Source organism: Sarcophilus harrisii, chromosome 3 (assembly GCF_902635505.1).
Source record: "Sarcophilus harrisii chromosome 3, mSarHar1.11, whole genome shotgun sequence".
NCBI classification, from domain to species: domain Eukaryota; kingdom Metazoa; phylum Chordata; class Mammalia; order Dasyuromorphia; family Dasyuridae; genus Sarcophilus; species Sarcophilus harrisii.
This window is the reverse complement of record NC_045428.1, coordinates 546,958,416-546,979,452: the sequence shown is the minus strand read 5'-3', so window position 1 is coordinate 546,979,452 and position 21,037 is coordinate 546,958,416. Positions and strand designations below refer to the sequence as shown.

Genomic DNA, 21,037 nt, shown 5'->3' with positions numbered 1-21,037 from the left:
ATCAAAAGTGTTACTGTCAGAGAGGATGTTTACATCAATTCTTAATGGAAGAGTTTCTCTATGGATGATTAAGATCTCTTGAACATTCCTATTTGAGGATTAAATTGTGCTGATTGTATCAAGCCCCAGAGTATCACAAGATGTTGGTGAAATTAACAACCACTTAAAAGACCACTAGTCTAACATTCCACACAGGAAAGTCCAAGAGAATAAATAATACGCAGTCCAAAGCCTGACATGCTTGGTGATGATCCATCAAGTTAGTCTAGCAATACATGCATCTGGGAAAGTCATTGAAAATGAGCTGGGTCCAGAATTGAAAAAAAGAGGTAGAGTTTTAGGAGCAGGATTGCCTTTAGGAAACTAACAGTGCTATCAATGACATCAACGTAGTCTTTGATATAAAATCTAATTTTTACACTAATACTCCTGATGAAGCTATCTACAGTAAATGCCACGTTATCCAAAGACTGAAACTCAAAGGAACATCAAAGCTTGCAATTGAGCTGTTGTATAAAAACATCAAAAAAATATGACAATAGAAAGCTAGGCAGTCACATTGTAAAAGATGGACAACCAGAGCCCTAAATTTATTCTAATAAAAAAATATTCTGATGTCTCAAATAATTTATGAAAATATATAGACAATATCAGTCAGGGAATGGCTAAACAATGTAACGGAACCTTACTGGGCATAAGAAACAATGAATACAGAAAAGCACATAAAGATCAACACCAATTGATGTATAGTAAAATAAGCTTAACCAAGACGACAATACACACAACTGTCTACAACAATCTAAACAACAACAAAATAAAAAAATCCATGAATAATACTAAATTTAAAAAGCAAACAAACAAACAAAAAAGGATGGCAGGAGTGAGGCAGTCCACAGTGTCAGTCAAAGCATCTATTTTCAGACCTTCTGGATGAACTCCTTTGTCTTGCCGATTTTTTCCCACACTCTTCGTCCTCTTTCTTTAAATATTTGTTATATTTGTTATAAGATAGTTCTCTGGGAGGGGATAGGGACAGGGTTACTGGGAGAAATTCTGGTGATATAAAAAACAAGACTATTGGTAAAACAAAAACCCAAAATACAAAGGTAAGAATCCTGCTATGGTAAAGAGGATGGAGAGGCTGGTGGGAAAAGGCATTTTTACATTCACAAACTCATCTCAAGCCTTGTGTTTTGGTCTAAATAATTTTTTTTTCTTTAAAAAGACCGTATATCTATTCTGTGTTCTGTTACTTTTGCAACAACCAGAATTGTAATTTATAAAGAATGAGAACTAGAATAGTTTAAGCTCATGAAGTATAGCTTAATTTGGGACTTTATGAAAAGGTAAAACAGAAATGGAGAAATGAACAAAGCAAATTCAATGGTTCAGAGATGAGGTTATCTATACCAGATGTTATGGATGAGAAAATAGTAAAAACAAATTGAACAGGCATTGTGTGTCTAGTTCTCAAAAGAGTGCTTAATACAGAGGTAAAGGATCTTAAAATGTATACGGTATATAACCATGAACTACTGAAAATTTTTGCTGTTCTTTTTTATACAGGACAAAAACATCTGAGGCATGTTATGGTGATGAGAAAACTGGATTTGGAAAACTTGGGTTTGTTTGTACGTCTATTGCTACCTGTGTGGTTTGAGGAGAATTTCTTCATATCTCTGGGCCTCATATTTCCTCATCAATACTAGATCAGAGCTTAAACTTTTTCCACTTAAGATCCCCATTTCACCCGAAAATTTTTTTACAAGGCCCTGGTTAGGTAGATCTATAAAATAGACATATGAATCAAACATTTACTGATAAGAAACTTCAGTTACAAAACCTCATATGGGGTCACAATCTACAGTTTAAGAAGCTGGCTCTAAATTCCCTCTAAGGTCCTCTTTGCTAGGTCTGAGTCTATGATCCTAATGAATGTTTCAAGACAGTCATTGATACTCTGAATCAGAACTGAACTTAAATTTACTTTCAAGTTTATAAAGTACTATACAGTGTCTCAACAATTCTGTGAAATGGATCCTACAGGAATTATCCTCATTTTAAAAACAAGGAAATGAAGGTTCAGGTGAACTAAATGATCTATGGTTACAAGCTTATATCATCTATAAAGAGGTACGAATCCAAGTCTTCCTAATTCTATGTTCAGCATTCTGCCAGATCGCCTTTAAAATGAATCTGAAGGGTGGCAGGGAAGGACTGGTGGAGAGAAATGAGAAAAATAAAGGAAGTTCTAAAGATTATATAATAGAAGTCCAATTGTAAAGCTACATAAGCAAAATTAAATACATTTTCCAGTTCAATATGTAGATTTTTGTTTTGTTTATCTATATTTATTTGCTATATATAGTAAAATATATTTTCTCCTTTAATTTGGGGGGCACTAATGTCAGTGATGAAAAAAAAAGGAAGCCACCAAAGCATTTTAAACAAATGAATACATCAGAGAAATAGAGAAATCTGTGAAACAAATGTATTGAATTTATCACATACTTAAATTTAGTCACTGCTTCTACAAGATCTGGATTAGTGACTAGCTTAGGACTACATAGCTAGAAGCAAGGGAAAAAAATTGGTCTTCTAATCTCTTTAATCAGTACATTGAAGAACTGGAAGTAAAGCAGTTTTAGATCTACAGTGGAGATCGTCAATATGCATAAAGCTGAACCATGAATTGGAAGGATAAAAAGGGCTAAGGTTAGAACAATGTCTAAACCTTACTTCAAACATAAGCCCCAAGCTGACTGCCATAAAATAATAAAGAGAAACTCCCAGAGGATATTCCAATAAAATGAATCTTCTAAACACCCACAATTACAAATGTCTGAGAATTAACACAACCTTTTGCTATTTTCCCATTTTCTTACAAGTTATCTGTTTTTATTCATTTCCCTCTGGTCTTTACTTGTTAACTGCCTCTGTAGTACTAGTTGAAAATGAAATATGTTTTTTCTCCCAGTTTCTTTTTTCCTTAATAGTTTGATCTAGGAATATTTTAAGGCTAGTGATCACATATAGATTAGTACAAATTCAACCTGCCTACAATCACTAATAATTTATATTTAAGTGGTCACTATTGTTTATTTATCAAAATAGGTTCAAATTTCTAGCCATTATTTCACATCTGGATTAATCCAAGAGTTTCCTTCTTTGATCTTCTGCCTTGGGGAGTCTCACAGGAAAACAAAACAATACAACAACAAAAACAATGAAGACAAAGAAAGTCTTATGCCTGGCTGGGGGTGAAGGTGGGAGGGGGAGAAGAGAACCTTTTGAAAAAGTATATAATTACTTCCACTGCTCACAAACATCTTCAAAACAAAAGAGAACCGATTGTGACACAAACCCAAGTATCCGAATTTGACCCAACACCACTTCAAGAAACTTATTTCACTGGTGTCAAGTAATAACTTATGACATGGACTGATCTTTTTAGAGATTAGCAGTGCATCTTAAAGGGTCATATTAGCTGAAAAATTCCTAATCTTTGTGGCCAACTTGGTAAATGAGTTTTTCTGTACTCAATGAGATTTGTTCACAGAAAACATAAGCTGATATTCTAAACCTTCTACCAGGGAAAGAACATGTTGGAGTTAACATGGATTTTAAGAACCTCAAGATTACCATCATATCACAATGAGGCAACAATAAGGACTTAGTATAGAAGAATTAAATTAGAACTTCCCTTTTTAAAAACATCACCAAAGGAAAATAAAGTAACCAAGCTTCCAGGAAAGCCCTCTGCAGGCAGGACAAAAAAAGCTAGCTCTTGTTCACAAGTGGCAAATTTCCCTTAGAAACACATTTCATTATTGGAATTGGAAAATAGAACTACTCCTGTTACCTAAAATCCAAGGAAGGTTCCCCAAAAGTAAAGCAATCATTCTTACCTGGAATATTTCATCCTTATGTGATTCAAAGGAATGCAACTTCAGTTTCAGATTTCTAAGGTCCCACAATGCAACTGTCTAGATGTAAGAAGAAAAGCAAGACAAAACTTCACAAAATAGGAAAGACAAAAACACCTGCATTCCCCAAAGATCTAACAGCCTATCCAGCACAAGGAAATTTGTAAGAATTCATGCTACGCATTTGGGCAAGACAAATTAAAAACCAAACAAAACACCTTACCTTATCAGCTGATCCTGTGGCAAGAATGAATTCACTATAAGGATTAAAAGAGAGACAATTTACTTCGGCAGTGTGGGCGTCCACTGAGTGGCTTGGTTTAGAAGTATTATTTGACCGTGTATCCCAGCTATAGCCAGAAAGAAGAAACAGAACAAAATAGTAAGTTTGAGATTATCTAAAAGTATAAATTATCGAAATGAGAGAAAATGAGGAAAAAATTAAATTCTACATACATCATAAGCTTCTGATCATCAGCAACTGATCCAAAGAGAGATTCATGAAGCAAGTGCCAAGAAACATCTTCCACTACTGCTGTGTGTCCTGTGAATATGGTCTTTGCATCCACTACTTTGCCTTCCTTTGGAACTGCACTGATGTCCCACAAGCAGATGGTCTTAAAAAGTAGAACAAACTTTTAGATAGAAGAGTCATCACCATCCACACTCCTTGTAAAAATCCAAATGACTAAGCCCAGTGTCTTCCTAAGAAGTTTTCAGATGATGGGAAAGATACTCACATGATCATCTGATGCACTAAGCAAGTGTCCACTGAGATTTGGGTTCCATGACAGTCCATACCCCTCCTTTTGATGTCCACGGAGACGCAAGTCTGGGTTACACTCCCCAGAAGGGTCTGCAAAAGGACAAATTATTCTTGTCACTTTGAGCCTATGCTAGGCAATAGAAGAACCATAGTCAAGAAGTTCACTATTATTTTGGAGCCTCTCTTCCAATTCAAGATCTTTATTCATTTAGTTCATTCTCTTTCTCTTCCTCTGCTTCCCCAAAACTCAAGGATATACTGACTAAACACACAATACAAATGCAACAGAAGTATCAAAGTCCTTTTCACTATGGAAGATTCTTTTTAAATAAGAGGGAAGAATCTCTCCCCACCTACTAAAGCACCTACAAGATGCTAAATTATGCAAAGAAAAATTAGCAATTAGGCTAGATTGAAAGGAACTATGCATTCCCATAGTGACTCATTATTTGGCGAACTTTCCTTTGGCCTTAGGCATTTCTCCTCCAGGTGAACACACAAGCGTGTCTATATAAAAGAGAATGTACCTGGTTTTGAAGGATGCTTGGTGTAGTCAAACACAAGGACATCACTGGATGGAGTCTTTGTTGCAATAATGCAAGGATTCTGGGGCATATAACGAGCCCTGTTCACTTCGCCTTCATGGTTAATCTTGATTTCAATTTCAATTTTCCCACTTACTGAGCCAAAGCCTCCAAATTCTGTAAATACAAGAAAAACTATTTGAAGGATATAGAAGCAGGAAGATATATTACACATATGCTAATCAAAGCTATACATAAGGAAAGTTAGCTTCAGGTTGCCAATATCATACCAGAAACAGTCATGAAAAATCTTAGTGAATGTTAAATGTTTAAAACTACTAATTTAAAACCAAGAGTACTATCAATTTTTACCACAAAAAAGAGCTCCTAAGAAATCAGTTGAAAATATTTTTGAAAAGTTGTGTAACACTAGGGAAAAGTCACACATTAATATTATTGTTAGATATTAAATCTAAAGGATGCTAAGCCATGTGAAAAATTTGCAATTAAAAATTGCTCATTATTCCTCAGCAATTCCCAATTACTGACAATTTCAATTTGTGTTTTCCATTTATAATTCTCAACTTACAAAAATAAGAATACCCTCATTTTTTTCTTTCTAGGGGAATTTTGCTGTCACGAGATAGCAGCTGGCACAGGGGATGATTAGCAATGCTAATCATGATGCTAATAAATATCTGGCTCCAAGTCATCCTGAGCAAAACACATAACTGTTTGCCTCAGCTTCCTCAACTGTAAAATGGGGATAATAACACTTACTCTGCTAGGTTGTTATGAAGTTCAAATAAGATAATAATTATAGTGCTTAACACTGGCACATAACTGGTTCTTTTAAAAAAATGCATATTCCCCCTGCTAGAGATAGCAGAACATCATCAAATTTACTTTCCTAACTTCCAATTTACATATTCCTAGCTGAACTCAATCTACTAAGATATATCAAACTTATATATCTTTATGAAGTTAAAAAAAAAATCTTTCACAAGTATATCTGCAAACATTTATCAACCTGTGTAACTTAACTTGAAATACCAGCCATTTAAAGTTAAGTTAAATTAATGCCAGACTGTTCACCTACTTTTTTCTTGAAGTTTAAAAAAAGAAATCTATCCAGGCAAGTATAGTGTTGACAGAAAGAAATTGGAAAGACAAAAATTCAGGTTAGACATTTATAAAATTATACAAATTAAACAAATAAAAAGGAAGGCAGAGACAATGGTACTGACAATTAAGAATAGCCAATTAACACAAATTAGGATCTTGGAGCCAAAGTTTTCACCTTTTAAGTGAAAACAAAGACAGGACCTGATCAATAAGCTTCACTGCTCACTGTCTCACTGACATAGCCACATCTTTGATCTCACTGACATAACCACCCCACCCATTATGAAACACAATTTCTTATACAAGAAGAAAACCAAGAAGGGAAACGAAGGTACTCCTTCCACTGAGGAACAGCTAAACAAATTATGTGCAGCATTGGGGTATCATTGTGCTTAGAACGACAAATAAACAATACACAAAATGATGACAACAATGTAAATAATGATAAAAATAATTAAATATTTAATTTTAAAAAGCAAGCAATTAAATAAAAACAATCAAAAGTGAATGTTATGATGATACCCCTAACCTACACACCACTTCACCAAAGGTAGGAAGTACACAGGTATAGTACACTGCATAACTTTCTATGATGTATTATTTTTGATGCATTTTGATACATGAAATAAGCAGTTTTGCTTACTTAAAAAACATTATTTATTATATGGAATGGTTCTGAGTGGAAAGTGAGAGAGATACTGGAACAAATTTTGGTGATGTTAAAAAAAACTCCAAAAAATTCAATGGGCACACTATCAAAGATGAATTTTAAGAAATTCTTTGGGAGAAACACTCCTTCTGACATATGCACATATACCAAACGGGATTAGACCAGGGACAATAGCCACTGAGATATTCCTGGGGGAGTCTCTCATAGACTGCAGACTAAAGCTGGTGTAGGGGGGAATTCTTTTCATGTTATTACATAACTAAAGTCCAAGTGTGCAGAGGCAACTAGTTGTACTCATACAACTAGTACATACATGCCACCATCTCATATACTGGCATGACAACTAAGCTGGATGTCCCACCCCATGTGCCCCCTAGATTTAATCCAACATAAGAAAAAAAAGACTGGATCTAATGCTGGAGGCATAGCCTAGGCCAAGATACTTTTCTTCTTTGGTTTCCCAGAAACTTTTCCCAGTTTTACTATTAAAATTATGAGACAAACTGTAGATCAAAAATAACTTTCTTCAGTGTTAATGGTCATTGACAATCAAAAATAGGGGGAGGATTCAATTTAACAACAAAGTACCTACCTAGTACAAAACTCAAGCTAAGTGAAGTAGATACAAAGGTTTTTGTTGTTTCCACTGCTCAAAGCCAACTCCTGACTCCCCATATGTTACCTCCCCCCCCAAACCTTTTCACTTCCGCTAGTCTCATAAAATGCTGTTCCTACGACCAGTGCTCAGAAATACCAAATAAACAATGAAAACACAAGCTCATCTTTCATCCAACATATCACCTCTAAAAATTCCTTTTAGATTTAAATGATAATGACTACTCCACACTTCCTAGTTATGTAAAATGTAGCCAGTGAAAATAAATGACAGTCAATAAAAACAACTTTGTTAGTCTACAATGCAAATTTTATTGTTTTAATTAAAACATTTTACTACAAAATGCTAGTTTTAATCACAGTTAATCAGCAAAGATATCTTAAGAGATTTTAAAACCCACCATCACACACACACAGTAATTTGTGAATAATCTTATTGATCTCATGTCTACACTGTAAAGGCTTTTTGTTTAGATAAAAGCATCAAACCTGTTACAAATCTACTAAATAGCTGTGAGTTACCTAAAACAGTACAATTCAGAGACTTCAGTGAAGTTCCTCAAGTAAGTCAAGAAATTGAAAAATTGACAGCTTAGGCCCAGAGTACTTGATTCAAATAAAACAAAACAAAACACTCCACAATGACAACAAAAAACCCCTATGCAACTTAAGACATTTTTAAGGAGTAGAAGCTCTTAACTGAAAAAAGAAAACAACATACAATGTAACTGAACAGAATGATTTTCCTTAGTATGGTGAAATTTAGGCATTTCATTTCAATTTGAGCACCAACAGTGCCTGCCTTCCCTAACTCAACTGAAAATTATGCTTGAATTTCATTCTGAATTTAATATTATAAACCCAATAAACCAAGTCCTTTCTTAATTCATTAACTGGAAGGCATTCTAAACTAACATTTCTAATTGCTTCAGTCCCTTTATTCCTAGTTCTAGAATTTTTGTTTTATACCTAGGGATTTTGTACCTGAATAAATCTCCTAAGTAGTGACATTAGCTCTGTATTTTCAATTTGGTACATAAAACACATTATTATGTTTATGTAAAAGTTCTACAGATACACATTACAGATATTTAACTTAGTCACAAGCTAAACAGGCTACAATGCTTCAAAAAGCATTTCTATCAAATGAAATACCAGTCAACGAATACACTGTAGCCAGTTAGCTTTTAAAGTCCTCCAAGTTTCAAAATACTGTGATATATTTAAATTATTCAACTATTGAACTTAATGCTTTAAACTGGAAAAAAAAATTTAGGTCAAAGTCTTTTTGGAGTGACATAACAGATTATGCTTCTTTACATGTATTCCTATTTAATAACTATTTACATGGTATTCCTATTTAATTATTGCAGACTCTTGCTTAAATTACTTGTTTTACTGAAAATATTTTTTAATATAAAATCCTACTTCCAAAATTAACATCTTTATTAAATCAATTAATATTCATTGTAAAAAACTTAACATTGAAGGTTTTAACAAAACCAAAATAGTTTTGTTTTGTTTTTTCTTTTAACCAATATATATTTTAGTAGCAAACTACTTTTGAGGTTTCCATTTTCTGTTGTTTTTTTTTTAAGTGTAAACAATATACATTATTCCATTAACATGGAATATTAAAGTTCAGTTTTTATCTTAATTCTGTAATTTAGACCTTCCAATGCAAGACAATTTATGATACATGTGTTAGCATTCACTTTCACAAATGAAAACCAAAAAATGCATTAAGTAATACTGTCACTACAAAGTCTTGAGACAAACTGGCTTAAGAATTTGTTTTCATTACTTAAGTCTTGTTTTCTCTTTATGACATAAAACAGGAGTGCTATACATGCATATAAACTCACCCTTCTCCCTCTCTCTCACAAAAAGAAAAAAAAAATTAGCAGTCACACAGACAACCTAGCATTTGGTCTGAGTTTCTGGAAATTTTGGTGACTATACATTATTTAACCATTCCAATAAGAACCAGACCTCCATATTGCTTTTCCACTTCTTTTTTCTATACCTAGTAGGTAATGGAGCATATATATCAATGCAAAAGTGCCAAAAATATGCAGCATACTACTTAAGAGTTTATGAATAAAAGAAAATCTTTTATACACAGATTATACAACAGCAAGTTATACAACCAACTTGAAAAACATTCCAATGAATTCACCTTTGTCATAATTACTTAAAAACACTACTATTAAAATTATGAGACAAACTGTAGATCAAAAATAACTTTCTTCAGTGTTAATGGTCATTGACAATCAAAAACTAGAACATTCCACTTTTAACTGCCTTCCATAGAAATAAAACTTAATTTCCCTTTGATTATAGTATTTAATTTCTTCCCAATGACAAAAATGAAGTCATGTAGCTACACAATATTCCATTTTAACATAAAGAAACAGAATGGCAACATTCACCTTCCTTTAAAGTGTTAAATATTAAGGAAGTCTCTTTATTCTTCAAAATATTAAAATCTACAAATACAAATTTAAGATTTTTAGCTATAAATCACACAAAAAATAATTTTCTATTTAATTCTCAAAATTTTCCTTTTGATAAAAGTTCATTATAAATTTAATCCATTTTTAAAAAATTGCTATTATTTATTGCACAATGAATAAAGTAGTTTGAAAAACTGCATGAAATTGAAAAATTCAAAAAGTTTAACATAGAAAAGAATAGGGCATAATATTTATATAAGCAGACTCCATTTTTCACCAATACCAGAGATTCCTTTATTTGCTTTTTTTTTTTTTTTGGAATTTCTCTCTCTTTTTTTTCTTTATTAAAGCTTTTCATTTTTCAAAACACATGCATGGATAATTCTTCAACATTAACTCTTGCAAAACCTTGTGTTTCAATCCTCCCTCTCCCCCCAGTGCTTTTCAAGGAATACCATAGCCTCTATTTTTCTAGGATGAAAAGCCTTAAAGAAAAAAAAATAACAAAATGAATTCCTTTTCATAAACATACAGGTTTTTAGGTTATTGAACCGTAAGTGCATCCAGTTTTTCCTTCAGAAATGACACTTGGAGATAGAAGATACAAATAACTACAACCTTCAAAAGTTTACTCAATGAAATTCTTCAAACAGCAGCTTGATATAACATTTCTTCATCTAAATGAAAATTCACAAATTCTCCATAATCAGACTGATGGGTTTGATTTAGATGGTTAACAAAATTTCTAGTAATCTGGCCGGGATCCCCCACAAAAGAGATATACAAACAGGACACATTATGGGGACTATCTGAAAAGGGGAACTATTATTCCGATGATCCAGCAAACATTGTTAAAGTTTGCTTCTTGACACAGGAGACAGTTTAATGTGAGATGCCCAATAGAATTTGAATCTCCTGTTTGTATTACCAGATATATAGATGGATCATCTCTGTTACTATCCCTGTTTGAAAGTTTGGAATAACAGAGGACACCATACTCATCCTGATATGTACAGCTGTCTCATGTGACATCTGTCATGATGATGAGACATTTGTCTGTTATACAGCATCTGCAGCAACCAGAAAATTTCCTCATGATATTCTCAATGTCTGAAACCCATTTAGGACATGGTCACTCTCTTCTAGTTACATTTCCATAGCAGTCAGAAAATATTTTCTATAAAAAACAAGTTGAAAGGCCACGGTCTACACCAGGGTCTTGAACACTTCCTGACAGATAGCAGAAGTAGTCACTTTCCATGGTGGTGGTGATGAGCATTTTAGCCATGAGGTAGGGCTGGCGAGCATGATGGCTGTGGCCCTAAGCCTGGCTCCTTGGTGCGCCAGAGGGAGGGGGAAATAGTGGAGTTATGAGGAATAGAGTTGGGGGTGAGAAGGAAGAGATAGACCTCAAGGAAGGAGACAAGGAAAAAGAAGCAGGCACAGCAGTCACTACCATTTATTTAACCCATACCAATTGCGAGGGTAGATTCTGATGAAGACCCAATTTGACATTCTTATATAGTGCTTTCAGATTTGCAAAGGACTTTATATACATTATCTCATTAAAACCATATAAATCTCCAAAGGAGTCATCAGAGGTGGTATTAGTCTCATTTAATAGAGGAGAAAATGGAGGCAAAGAAGTTGTTATTTATCCAGGATCACATAGTTAATTTGTGTCAGCCAAGAATATGAACCCAGGTATTCCTGACCCCCAAGTCTAGAATACTCCACTATTCCAAGTCTGTTTTCTCACTGAGCACCTACTTCAGAGTGCTCCGCTAGGAGCTGTGGTGATAAAATGCAGGGTACCTGTACGTGACATCTGCCCTGAGAAGGTTAAGTTTTGGAAGTAAAAAATGTAAGACATTGAAACAAACAAACAAAAAAGTCATGACAGATTACAAATAGAAAAGTGTTTATCATAAGGTAATATACAACTCTCATTTCAAAATTTTTGGTGCTGAAAATCTCTCAAATTCAAGAATACAAACACTGAAATCTCCAGTTTCCCTCCTAATTCCCCATCTCATCCCTTTTTGGCTATTTCTACAACTCTTAAATGTTCCAATGTGGAGCAAAAGTGTCAACTCTCCTCTCAAAAACTGAACCAGACCGACAAAATAAAACTGCAATACAACACAGATAACATTAATTTGTGGTTTTCTAAGACGACATGCTGCCATGGGGATCATTTCTATTTGAGTTTGACATTACTGATGTAGAGGACACAGGAAACAAAAGCTATTTCTCATTTCCTTCTAAAATTAGGGATTATAGGACTGGATAAGCCTACATGATTCCATGGATTATACAAGGATACATATATTCCAAAAGCTACCACAGTAGTAGGTGAGTAGACCATTTATATTTTGGTCACATCACTTAGGAAGAAAGGCTCTGGAGGGTATGCTATGATTTTCTGCATTATGGAAGACATCAGTAAAACACTAAGTTGAGAATGTCAAAGTGTTATAAAACAGAACTATAGTTCCATAGATAGCTAAAGAAAAATGACTACTGCCCTATTAGATTCTTAGATTACCATTACTAGCATTTTCCAAGTCCTTTAAAGGGAGAAAAACCTTTAAAATAACTCGTAATTAGCACTGGAACATTTTAAACTCCAACTAGTCAATTATGCAATTATTTTGTTTTCTTCAAAATTTAATATTAGTTTACTAACTGTATAGCTGAGAGAATACTAAATGATGATCCTAAAACATGATGCTAAAAAGAAAATAGTTCATATTTGGTAAGGTGTGCTTTACTGGACTGAAAATTTCCTCCAACTAATCTCAATAAATTATTTTCAGTTTATAACATTACTCTGCTCAGTTTCCACAATAAACATATGCATTCTATTTAATGGCAAAAGTAAAACTTTAGCCAGTTTTCATGTTTTTACTGCTTGCATTACTAGTGTTTCTTTGAAAATGCTTTATACAAATGCTTGCCACCATTTACCTGAAATCAAATTATTCTATTCCCCTCATTAATCAACTAAGGATCTTGAAGAGAGACAGAAACATTCTACTTGGTTGCTCTGGGAGATGGTAAGAAGCTACCCTTACAGCTATCCAAGAAGCTAGATTAATTACAAGGAAACCTCAAAGAGAACCACCAAAGTATCTCCACTGCCAACATAGAGCAGGAGAAAGTGAAAGATACATGTGGTTAAATCACAAGGACATGAGAATCAGTTCTATCTTTTCAAGTCTATTCTAAAAATCTCTTGCTGATTTTTTATTTTTTAAATAGTAGTCTAAACTACCACTTGAAGTGAAAGGTTTTGTTTTAGTGTCGTAAAATACAGGTTACCATTCTAGCTTTACAAGGCTCTAAATAGTTGTATTTTAATTTTTTTTTTTTTTTTTTTTTTACTGGAATAGAAAAGCTAAAACCAACATCTAAAAACCACTGGAAAAGACTAGACCACCTCTTAAGTGACTTGCCCAGGGTCACACAACTAAGAAGTATTAAGTGTCTGAAGCCAAATTTAAACTCGGGTCTTTCTGACTTCAGGGCTGGTGCTCTATCCATTATGCCACCTAGCTGTCCCAAAATTATAAACACTTCTCACTCTATTATAAACCAATAAGGATACAGTGAATTTTGCTTTCCCAACCTAAAATATTACATGTCATTTCAAACATAAGTAGCCCTTTTGTTAAATGTTTCCCACCACCTTTGCAAAAATTCATGACATAAAACATTGGAAGAAAAATTTGTTGTGAATCCTACCTCCTTTCTCACTGTCATAGTGAGAGGCATCAAACTGAGCATCATCATTGGGAAGTTGCACACTGGCTATCACAAGATGATTCTGTTCATCTGATGTGTGTGTGCCCAGAACAAGTCGATGAATGCTGAAATCTTTCCCTTCAGGTCTGCAACAGCAAAGATGGTTATTCTAATTAATCTTTTAAGTATTGGGTCTTTGAAATGGATGCTTTAAATTTATACAAAGGATAACATAAACAGCAGTAGAGGGGAAGGAATCATGAGTGCTTCTGAGCTACCCATATATTATTCTTTTAAATCTTCCATAATGGTGGAACATGGCAGACACTTTGAACAATACTCTGACTTTACCAAAGTGATTTGGAGAGAACTGAAAAACAACAACAAAAAAGGATTCATGCATTGAATAGAAGATAAATCCTCAGAATGGGAAGGAACCAGTCTATCTGTGAGTTTAAGAGATACCTGACAAAAGATTGCTTCCAATACATATCTTATAAGAATAAGATTAAAGAACTCCAGCAAAATGTGAATTAAAGTCATTACTTCTTAAGATGATCTCATTTCACTGTTTTAAATTCAGTCATTTCTTATTCTTTGTGACCCTACTGGAGGTTTTCTTGGCAAAAATACCAAGATAGTTTGTCATTTCCTTCTTCAGTTCATTTTACAGAAAGTGAAGTAAACAGTGTGAAGAGACTTGCTTGAGGTCATACTGCTAGGAAGTATCTGAGTCCAGACAATAGGTACCCTATCCCCTTCACTTCACCACCCCATTTTCATTTTCAGGTTGCTATTAGTTTTATGTTCCTTTTTTACAACTTTGATAAATGCTCCTAGTTCATCCTTCTGAAGTCAAATACCAAACCTAATCTCTCTTCCACGTGGTAATCCTCTATGTTACCTCACCTATTTAAAATTTTTTTTTTTACTACGAAATGGAAAGCTATTTCTTCTCTCAACTAAACATGCCAATCATTCCAATGTAAAAATCCAATTGGAATCTTTTAACATACCATTCATCCTTCTCTAGGTTACCACTATTTTCCCTAAAAGTTGTTACCTAGGACTGAACAATACTCCAATGTAGGCTAACAACACAGACCTATAATAGGACTATTGCTTTTTATTCTTGGAAGTTAGGTCTCTCTTAAAGCAAACTAATATTATAGTCATTTTCTGGATTTCCCATCTCACTGGTGATTCATATCAAGCTTACAATCTGCTAAGACTTTTTTTTTTAAAGGCCTAAGTCAGGCTATTTAGCTATGACTCTCCAATCTTTATTTGTGAAGCTGAATTTTTGAACCCAAGACTGTGTATTTATCCTATTTGTTTCCCACTTCCACTTTTAGGTTCTTCCCTTATTTCTATCACTCTACAACCTTTCCTTTGGCTTATGCTATTCATATCTACTATTCAACCAAGATCCTGGAAGCTACTGTCTACAGACCCCAGGTTACTTCCCCTTCTTTCTATATGAGTTCAAAACCTTACAATTTTTTTTCTCCCCTTGAACTCCTGCCCTCATACTAGGGGACTTCAATACACATATTGTCCCTCAAACAAACTAACCACTCAGTTCCTTGATCAATTCACCTCCCATGAAAAACTCCTCCATCCCATCAAAAGTCATACACAAAAATGATCATATCCCTGATCTTCCCAGTATTTCCTTGTTTAAGAATTCTGAAATCCCCTTATCCAATCATAATCTAATAGTTTTTCACCTCTCCTTCTGCCTTCCTTTATATAACCCTATTCTTGATCCTTCAGTTCTCTCCTAGTTTCCATCTACCCCCTTTATTACTTTCTACTCTTCTCCCATCTTGACTTCCTGGTGAACCAAATCACCTCTATACTGTCTTCTTCTCTTGAAGCCCTAAACTTTTTATCATATCACTGATTATGCCCACACGTTTTGAGTCTTTATTCACTCCAGCCATTTGTTTTCATTCATGTGCTACTGTACAAAGGTGGGGGGGGAAATCATGCAACTGGTGTGACTAGGCCCCTACAAATTTGTTAAGACTTCAACTGGGACTTTACTGCTACTAAGCAATTCTACTATACCTCCCTTTATCAACTTACTATCTCACCCTCATCAGCAACTCTCTCATACCTTGTCATATCTCCTCAAACTTCCTACAGCTCCTCATCTCCCTATTTTCTTAGAGAAGAACCTTGCCTTATATCTTACAGAAAAAATTGAGGCCATTTACCATGAAATCTTTCTTTTTTCTTACTTCTCCCCATCACTGAGAAGCCTTCTCCCACTATCTCCTCCTTACCATGGCTAACCTCTCCACTGGTTCAAGTAACTCCATTCCATCCCATCCTATTTCCTCCAAGACATCTCTCTCCCACCCTCACCCCCCCATTCATTCACTTATTTATTTATTTTTTTTTTTGAGGAAGCAATTAAGTAACTTGCCCAGGGTCACACAGCTAGGAAGTGTTAAATGTGTGAGGTCACATTTGAACTCAGGTTTTCCTGACTTCAGGGCTGGTGCTCTATGCATTACACCAACTAGCTGTCCCCATTCACTTATCTTCAATCTTTCCTTCCCTACTGGCTCATCTCCTACTGTCTAAAATCATATCCATATCCTGCCACCCTTATATTTGTGGTTCTCTATTTCTTCTGCCCTTTGTAGCTAAACTCCTCAAAAAGGCCATCTACAATATGTGCTGCCACTTCTTTCCTCTCACTCTTCTTGCCCCCTTACAACCTGGCTTCTGACTTTATCATTCCACCAAAATTACTTTTTCAAAGTTATTAAAATTCAGTGATCTTTTTTTGACCTATCTGACCACTACTGACTCTCTTTTCTCCTGGATCCTCGAATTATAGTCACAACTAAAATTTCATACTACAGGCCCTAATTTTCATCTTTTCCTCTGTTAATTAGTTCTGATTTATCCTATATGCATATCTTGCTTTGTACATATTTGTTTGCATGTTGTCTCACCCATTAGATTGTAAACTCCTTGAGAGTTCTTTTGCCTCCTTTCTGTATTCCCAGCACAGTGCCAGCATAGTAGATACCTAACTTAGATTTAGCTCAATAATTTATGCTTCTGAAATCTTTCTGAATTCTGATTTCATCTAGAGTATTACTTACCTCTCCCAGATTGCATCTTCTGCAAATCATATAAACATGACATGTTTTTATAGAAGTCATATGTTAAATAATACACCCTAAATAACACACCCAAAGAGATCCCTAGGGCAGTCTACTAAAGATCATAGATCCAGATATTCAACTACGTCTGAATTCGCCAAAATCACTAGGACGAGAATTAAAGAGCTGCCCACATCTGCTAAATGTAAGTAGAAGATAAAAAGGGAAACACCTGTTTTGGTAGTATTCAATACAAACTACAGACTACTGAACAGATAGATGAATAGATTACTGACTGTGGAATGAGAAGTGCTCATTTCAAACCCTGCTTCTGACATTTTTTTTTTAAACTGTAAGATTGGGACAAATCATTTTACCCTGGGCCTCTGTCTTCCTCAGTTATAAAGAGTCTGAAATTGATCAAATAGATTTTAGTGGGCCCATAATTCTGGATAACAAATTACACCTTTGTTTTCACTAATATTTAACTGAAATTTGAGTTTCTTCAACTGTACATTTAAAACAATGTGCACTATTCTGATGAGTTTAGAGGCTTCATTAGTCTGCCAAAGGGTTACAAGACATACACAAAAAAAGGTTACGATCCTTAGACTAGAAGTTCACTGAGGCCCTACCTAGCTCCAGAGACCCTACAACTAACCATTTGCTATGTGTATCTTCAGCAAAATTCCTCAAAAGACAAAAATAAAATAGTTCTTATTTTTAAGAAGTTTACTTTCTATTGGAAAGATATAATATGCACACATATAAGTACATGTCATATAGGATGAGAATGAAAAACTTATTAACTGAAAATTTCTTAAAAACCACATAAACATTTTAAAGTTCAAAATGAATAGAGAAAATATATAAAAATAAACATATTTTAAATTATCTGTAGACAGGCAGCCAAATCAGAATAAAGCCAAAGTCTGCAATAATAATAGTTGAAATTATATAACACTATTGAGTTTACAAAGTTTTACCAATATTTTATTCAAATCTCTTAACAATAAGGTTAAACACTATTACCCCCTAGTTCACAGAACAGTAAATTGGGACTTAAAGAAGTTAAATGCCTTGCTGATGAGTACAAAACTAGAAGAAGCAGACTTTGAAACCAAGTCACTCACTCCTTGTCCAGTATTCTTTCCATTATTTTTTGCCAATGTTACAAGAAACTACATGAATGCTAAAAGAAACAAGTTAAGCAAAATTTTTATAATCTATGGCTTTAAATACTATTCTTCTGCAGGATATAACATGACATAGAAAAGTAATGAGCTTTACTGTTATGCTAACACAGTAAAGACGAAATATTTTTGGAACGGTGGTAATCTTTTTAAAACCTATTTTAACATTCTAAACAAGAAAAATATATTTATTATGCTGGCTATATGCAAGCACTATTTCTGCACATGGAGGCCTCCTGGTCAGTGATTTATAGATTACCAAGATTCAAAAATGGGAAAGGACCCTGGAGATGTTCTCAGACCAACTTTTCATTTTATAGATGAGAAAACTGTAAGGCTATAATTTGCACATGGTCCCGTAAGTGGTAAAGCCAAGACTCTAAAGAAGGTATTTTCCTTCCAAATTCATCATTCTCAGAATTACACTATCTAGTTTGCTATAACCTTCATATGACCACTCAGATCACCAAGAACTAAAGTATTTCTTCTAGATTAGAAAACTGTTCACAATAGTGCTAACCCTTGTGAAATTACTAAAACTATTTTGCTTCTATCTTTCCACACACAGGAATAACAAAGCAATATCAATAGTCATAAAAATAGCTACCAACCAATTTAAATATAGCTAATTGGTATAGTCTAAAGTGCTTTAGAAGCCTTAAATACCATTAAAGTCCTACTGTCTTTTTTTCCTGTGCCATCTCCTTAAGTTATTAGAGAGGCGAGGAGAAGAACAAAACAAAAAGTCCTAACCCACTCAAGGATAGGATCCTCATTGTAGAAAAAGTAAATTTGATTATCGCCACAGACTATATCCTCAAATCTAGGATAGCTAGGTAGTCAGTGTAATAGACTGCTGGACCAGGAGTCAGGAAGACATGGCTGAGATCTAGCAAAGGACACTTACTTGTTGTAAGTTAAGTCACTTAACTTTTGCCTCAAATTCCTCATCTGTAAAATGGAGATAATAAGAGCACCTACTTCCCAGGGTTGTTGTGTTTTTAATTAAGATATTTGTAAAACTCTTTGCAAATAGTAAAGATCTATATGAAAGCTAACTATTACTATTTTGATGTCATTCCTAGCCCTTTTAACCATTAAGATATTCAAATCACCTCGTTACATCTGGAAGCCACTGTGCAGTCAGGCTGGGCCATTCTAGGGCATGGGTCATCACCAAATCATAGAGAAAAGGGGTGTTTTTTTTCCATATTTTATACTCTTCGTTGATCACTCGTTCTTCTACAGCATCGTCAAAGGCTGCTAAAAAAAAAAAAAAAAAAAAAAAAAATAAATGGAGTTAACCTCTTGATGTAAGTACTCGGGAAAAAAATCATCCCTGGTACTTTTCTTAGGCAGCTTAAAAAGGATGGGGACATCCAGTCCCTTGTAGAAAGTGTGAACCTTCCAAACCTTGCCCTATTCCTATTTGTGTGGAATGAACTCCAAGGTCCATTTCACATCCTATTCCTGGGAAAAGCTTTCTGAAGATTGAATTAAGCCTTTTCCAGATGAGTAAAGAGGAGTCAACAAAAGAAAAAAAATGAAACTGAGCCAAAGTTAACAAACATACTGTGTGCTTAATACATTGAAAAGATTAACGACACAAAGATTAAAGACAATAGCCCCTCCTCAGAAGCTAACATTCCTGGAGAATGGGCTGATAGAATACATCCAGATAACTAATGCGATATTTTCAAGTCAGGCAACAGCGCTAACAGCTACGGAGATGAGAAAAGGCTCCCTTAAGAATAAGCGCCCTTTATTTGATGTCTGTTAAATTCAGAATAGGGACGCGTATCCTAGGCATGAGTTTATGTAAAAGGTCAGAGAGCTGAAACACACACATCAGAGAACAGCAGACAGCCAAGGATGGCTCCCACCCTGGTGCCTGACGAAGATCATTAAGTATTAAATGTCATCAAGAAACTCCTACTTTATCCCGAGGGCACCGGAGCCGCGGGAGAAGCCGGACTAGCAAAGCTCCTCAGGCACCGCTGTGTTTCGGGAGGATTATTACCCAAGTTCAAGAGTAAGGACCAGAAGCCGAGATCATCAGACCCCTCATCCGGTCTCCGAGCTTCCCAAGTCAGACCACTCGCCCAAGGTCACCCAGCCTGAGCAGCAGCCCCGGGAGCCGGGCTAAGTCCCACAGCCCCAGAGAATAACTTGGGTCCCCGTTCTGCTTGCGCTACTCGGTACGAGGCGGCTACGTCCCGGGCCCTTCTGCAGCATCACTTTCTCCAAATGTGAAGTGCAGGAGACGGAATCCGAGCTCCCGGGAGCGCACCCCTCCCCCTGGCCCCAGGTGCAACAGCGCCGGCCCCTGGCCTCCTTCCTGGGGACCGACACGTAGACGAGGCGGAGGCCTGCGCAAGGATGGCAGTCCCGAGACACCGAGGAGCGCCGGAGGCCGCGGGGAGGAAGGGCGCCTCTCACACTCCTTCCTCCGCGGGGCCGGGAGGGCCGGCCCGGGCTGCCTGGAGGGCCCCCTCCTCCGCCCTCAGCACCCCTCCCTTCACCACTTTCCCTCACCTTCCTTGTCGGCCATGGCGGGCGAAGAAGTTGACGGACGGAATGACGGGCAGAGGGACCGGGGGCTCCTGGGGTCGCGGCACCGTAAGGGGGGGGTGAGGGTGAAGGGGTGGGGGGTGGGGAGGGCTCGAGGGCGCTCGCTCCGCGCGCGCGGCCTCTATTGTTTCCTGCCGCCCCTGCGTGTGGCCCGAACCGTGCACCTTCGCGCCAACGGCGGCCAATCGGAACAGGCCGAAGAGAAACGAAGGGGAAGGGGGAGGAAGGCTCTGGTTGGTAACCAATCGGAAGGCGCGTCGCTGCCGGGAGCCGGCTTCGGCATCGCCATGTACCCCTCCCCCCACGGCCTGGCACCACC

The 21,037-nt window shown here is 36.0% G+C and overlaps 1 protein-coding gene and 1 pseudogene across 2 annotated transcripts in view; both read right to left on the bottom strand.

Moving 5' to 3' along the window:
- The window catches only part of RBBP4 (RB binding protein 4, chromatin remodeling factor), a 24,996-nt gene extending 3,959 nt beyond the window's left edge, over positions 1-21,037 (bottom strand). Inside the window, exons 1-8 of one of the 2 annotated variants that reach the window (XM_031962293.1) lie at positions 20,683-21,037; positions 19,263-19,410; positions 13,830-13,975; positions 5,220-5,393; positions 4,667-4,782; positions 4,383-4,543; positions 4,150-4,276; positions 3,909-3,986 (exon numbers count right to left, since the gene is read on the bottom strand). In XM_031962293.1, coding sequence (XP_031818153.1) covers positions 3,909-3,986; positions 4,150-4,276; positions 4,383-4,543; positions 4,667-4,782; positions 5,220-5,393; positions 13,830-13,975; positions 19,263-19,410; positions 20,683-20,698 — 966 coding nt within the window. In that variant the 5' untranslated portion in view covers positions 20,699-21,037. The remainder of the gene's footprint in view (positions 1-3,908; positions 3,987-4,149; positions 4,277-4,382; positions 4,544-4,666; positions 4,783-5,219; positions 5,394-13,829; positions 13,976-19,262; positions 19,411-20,682) is intronic. The other variant, XM_031962294.1, reaches the window with a different exon arrangement.
- On the bottom strand, positions 10,446-13,823 carry LOC116422793 (annotated as a pseudogene).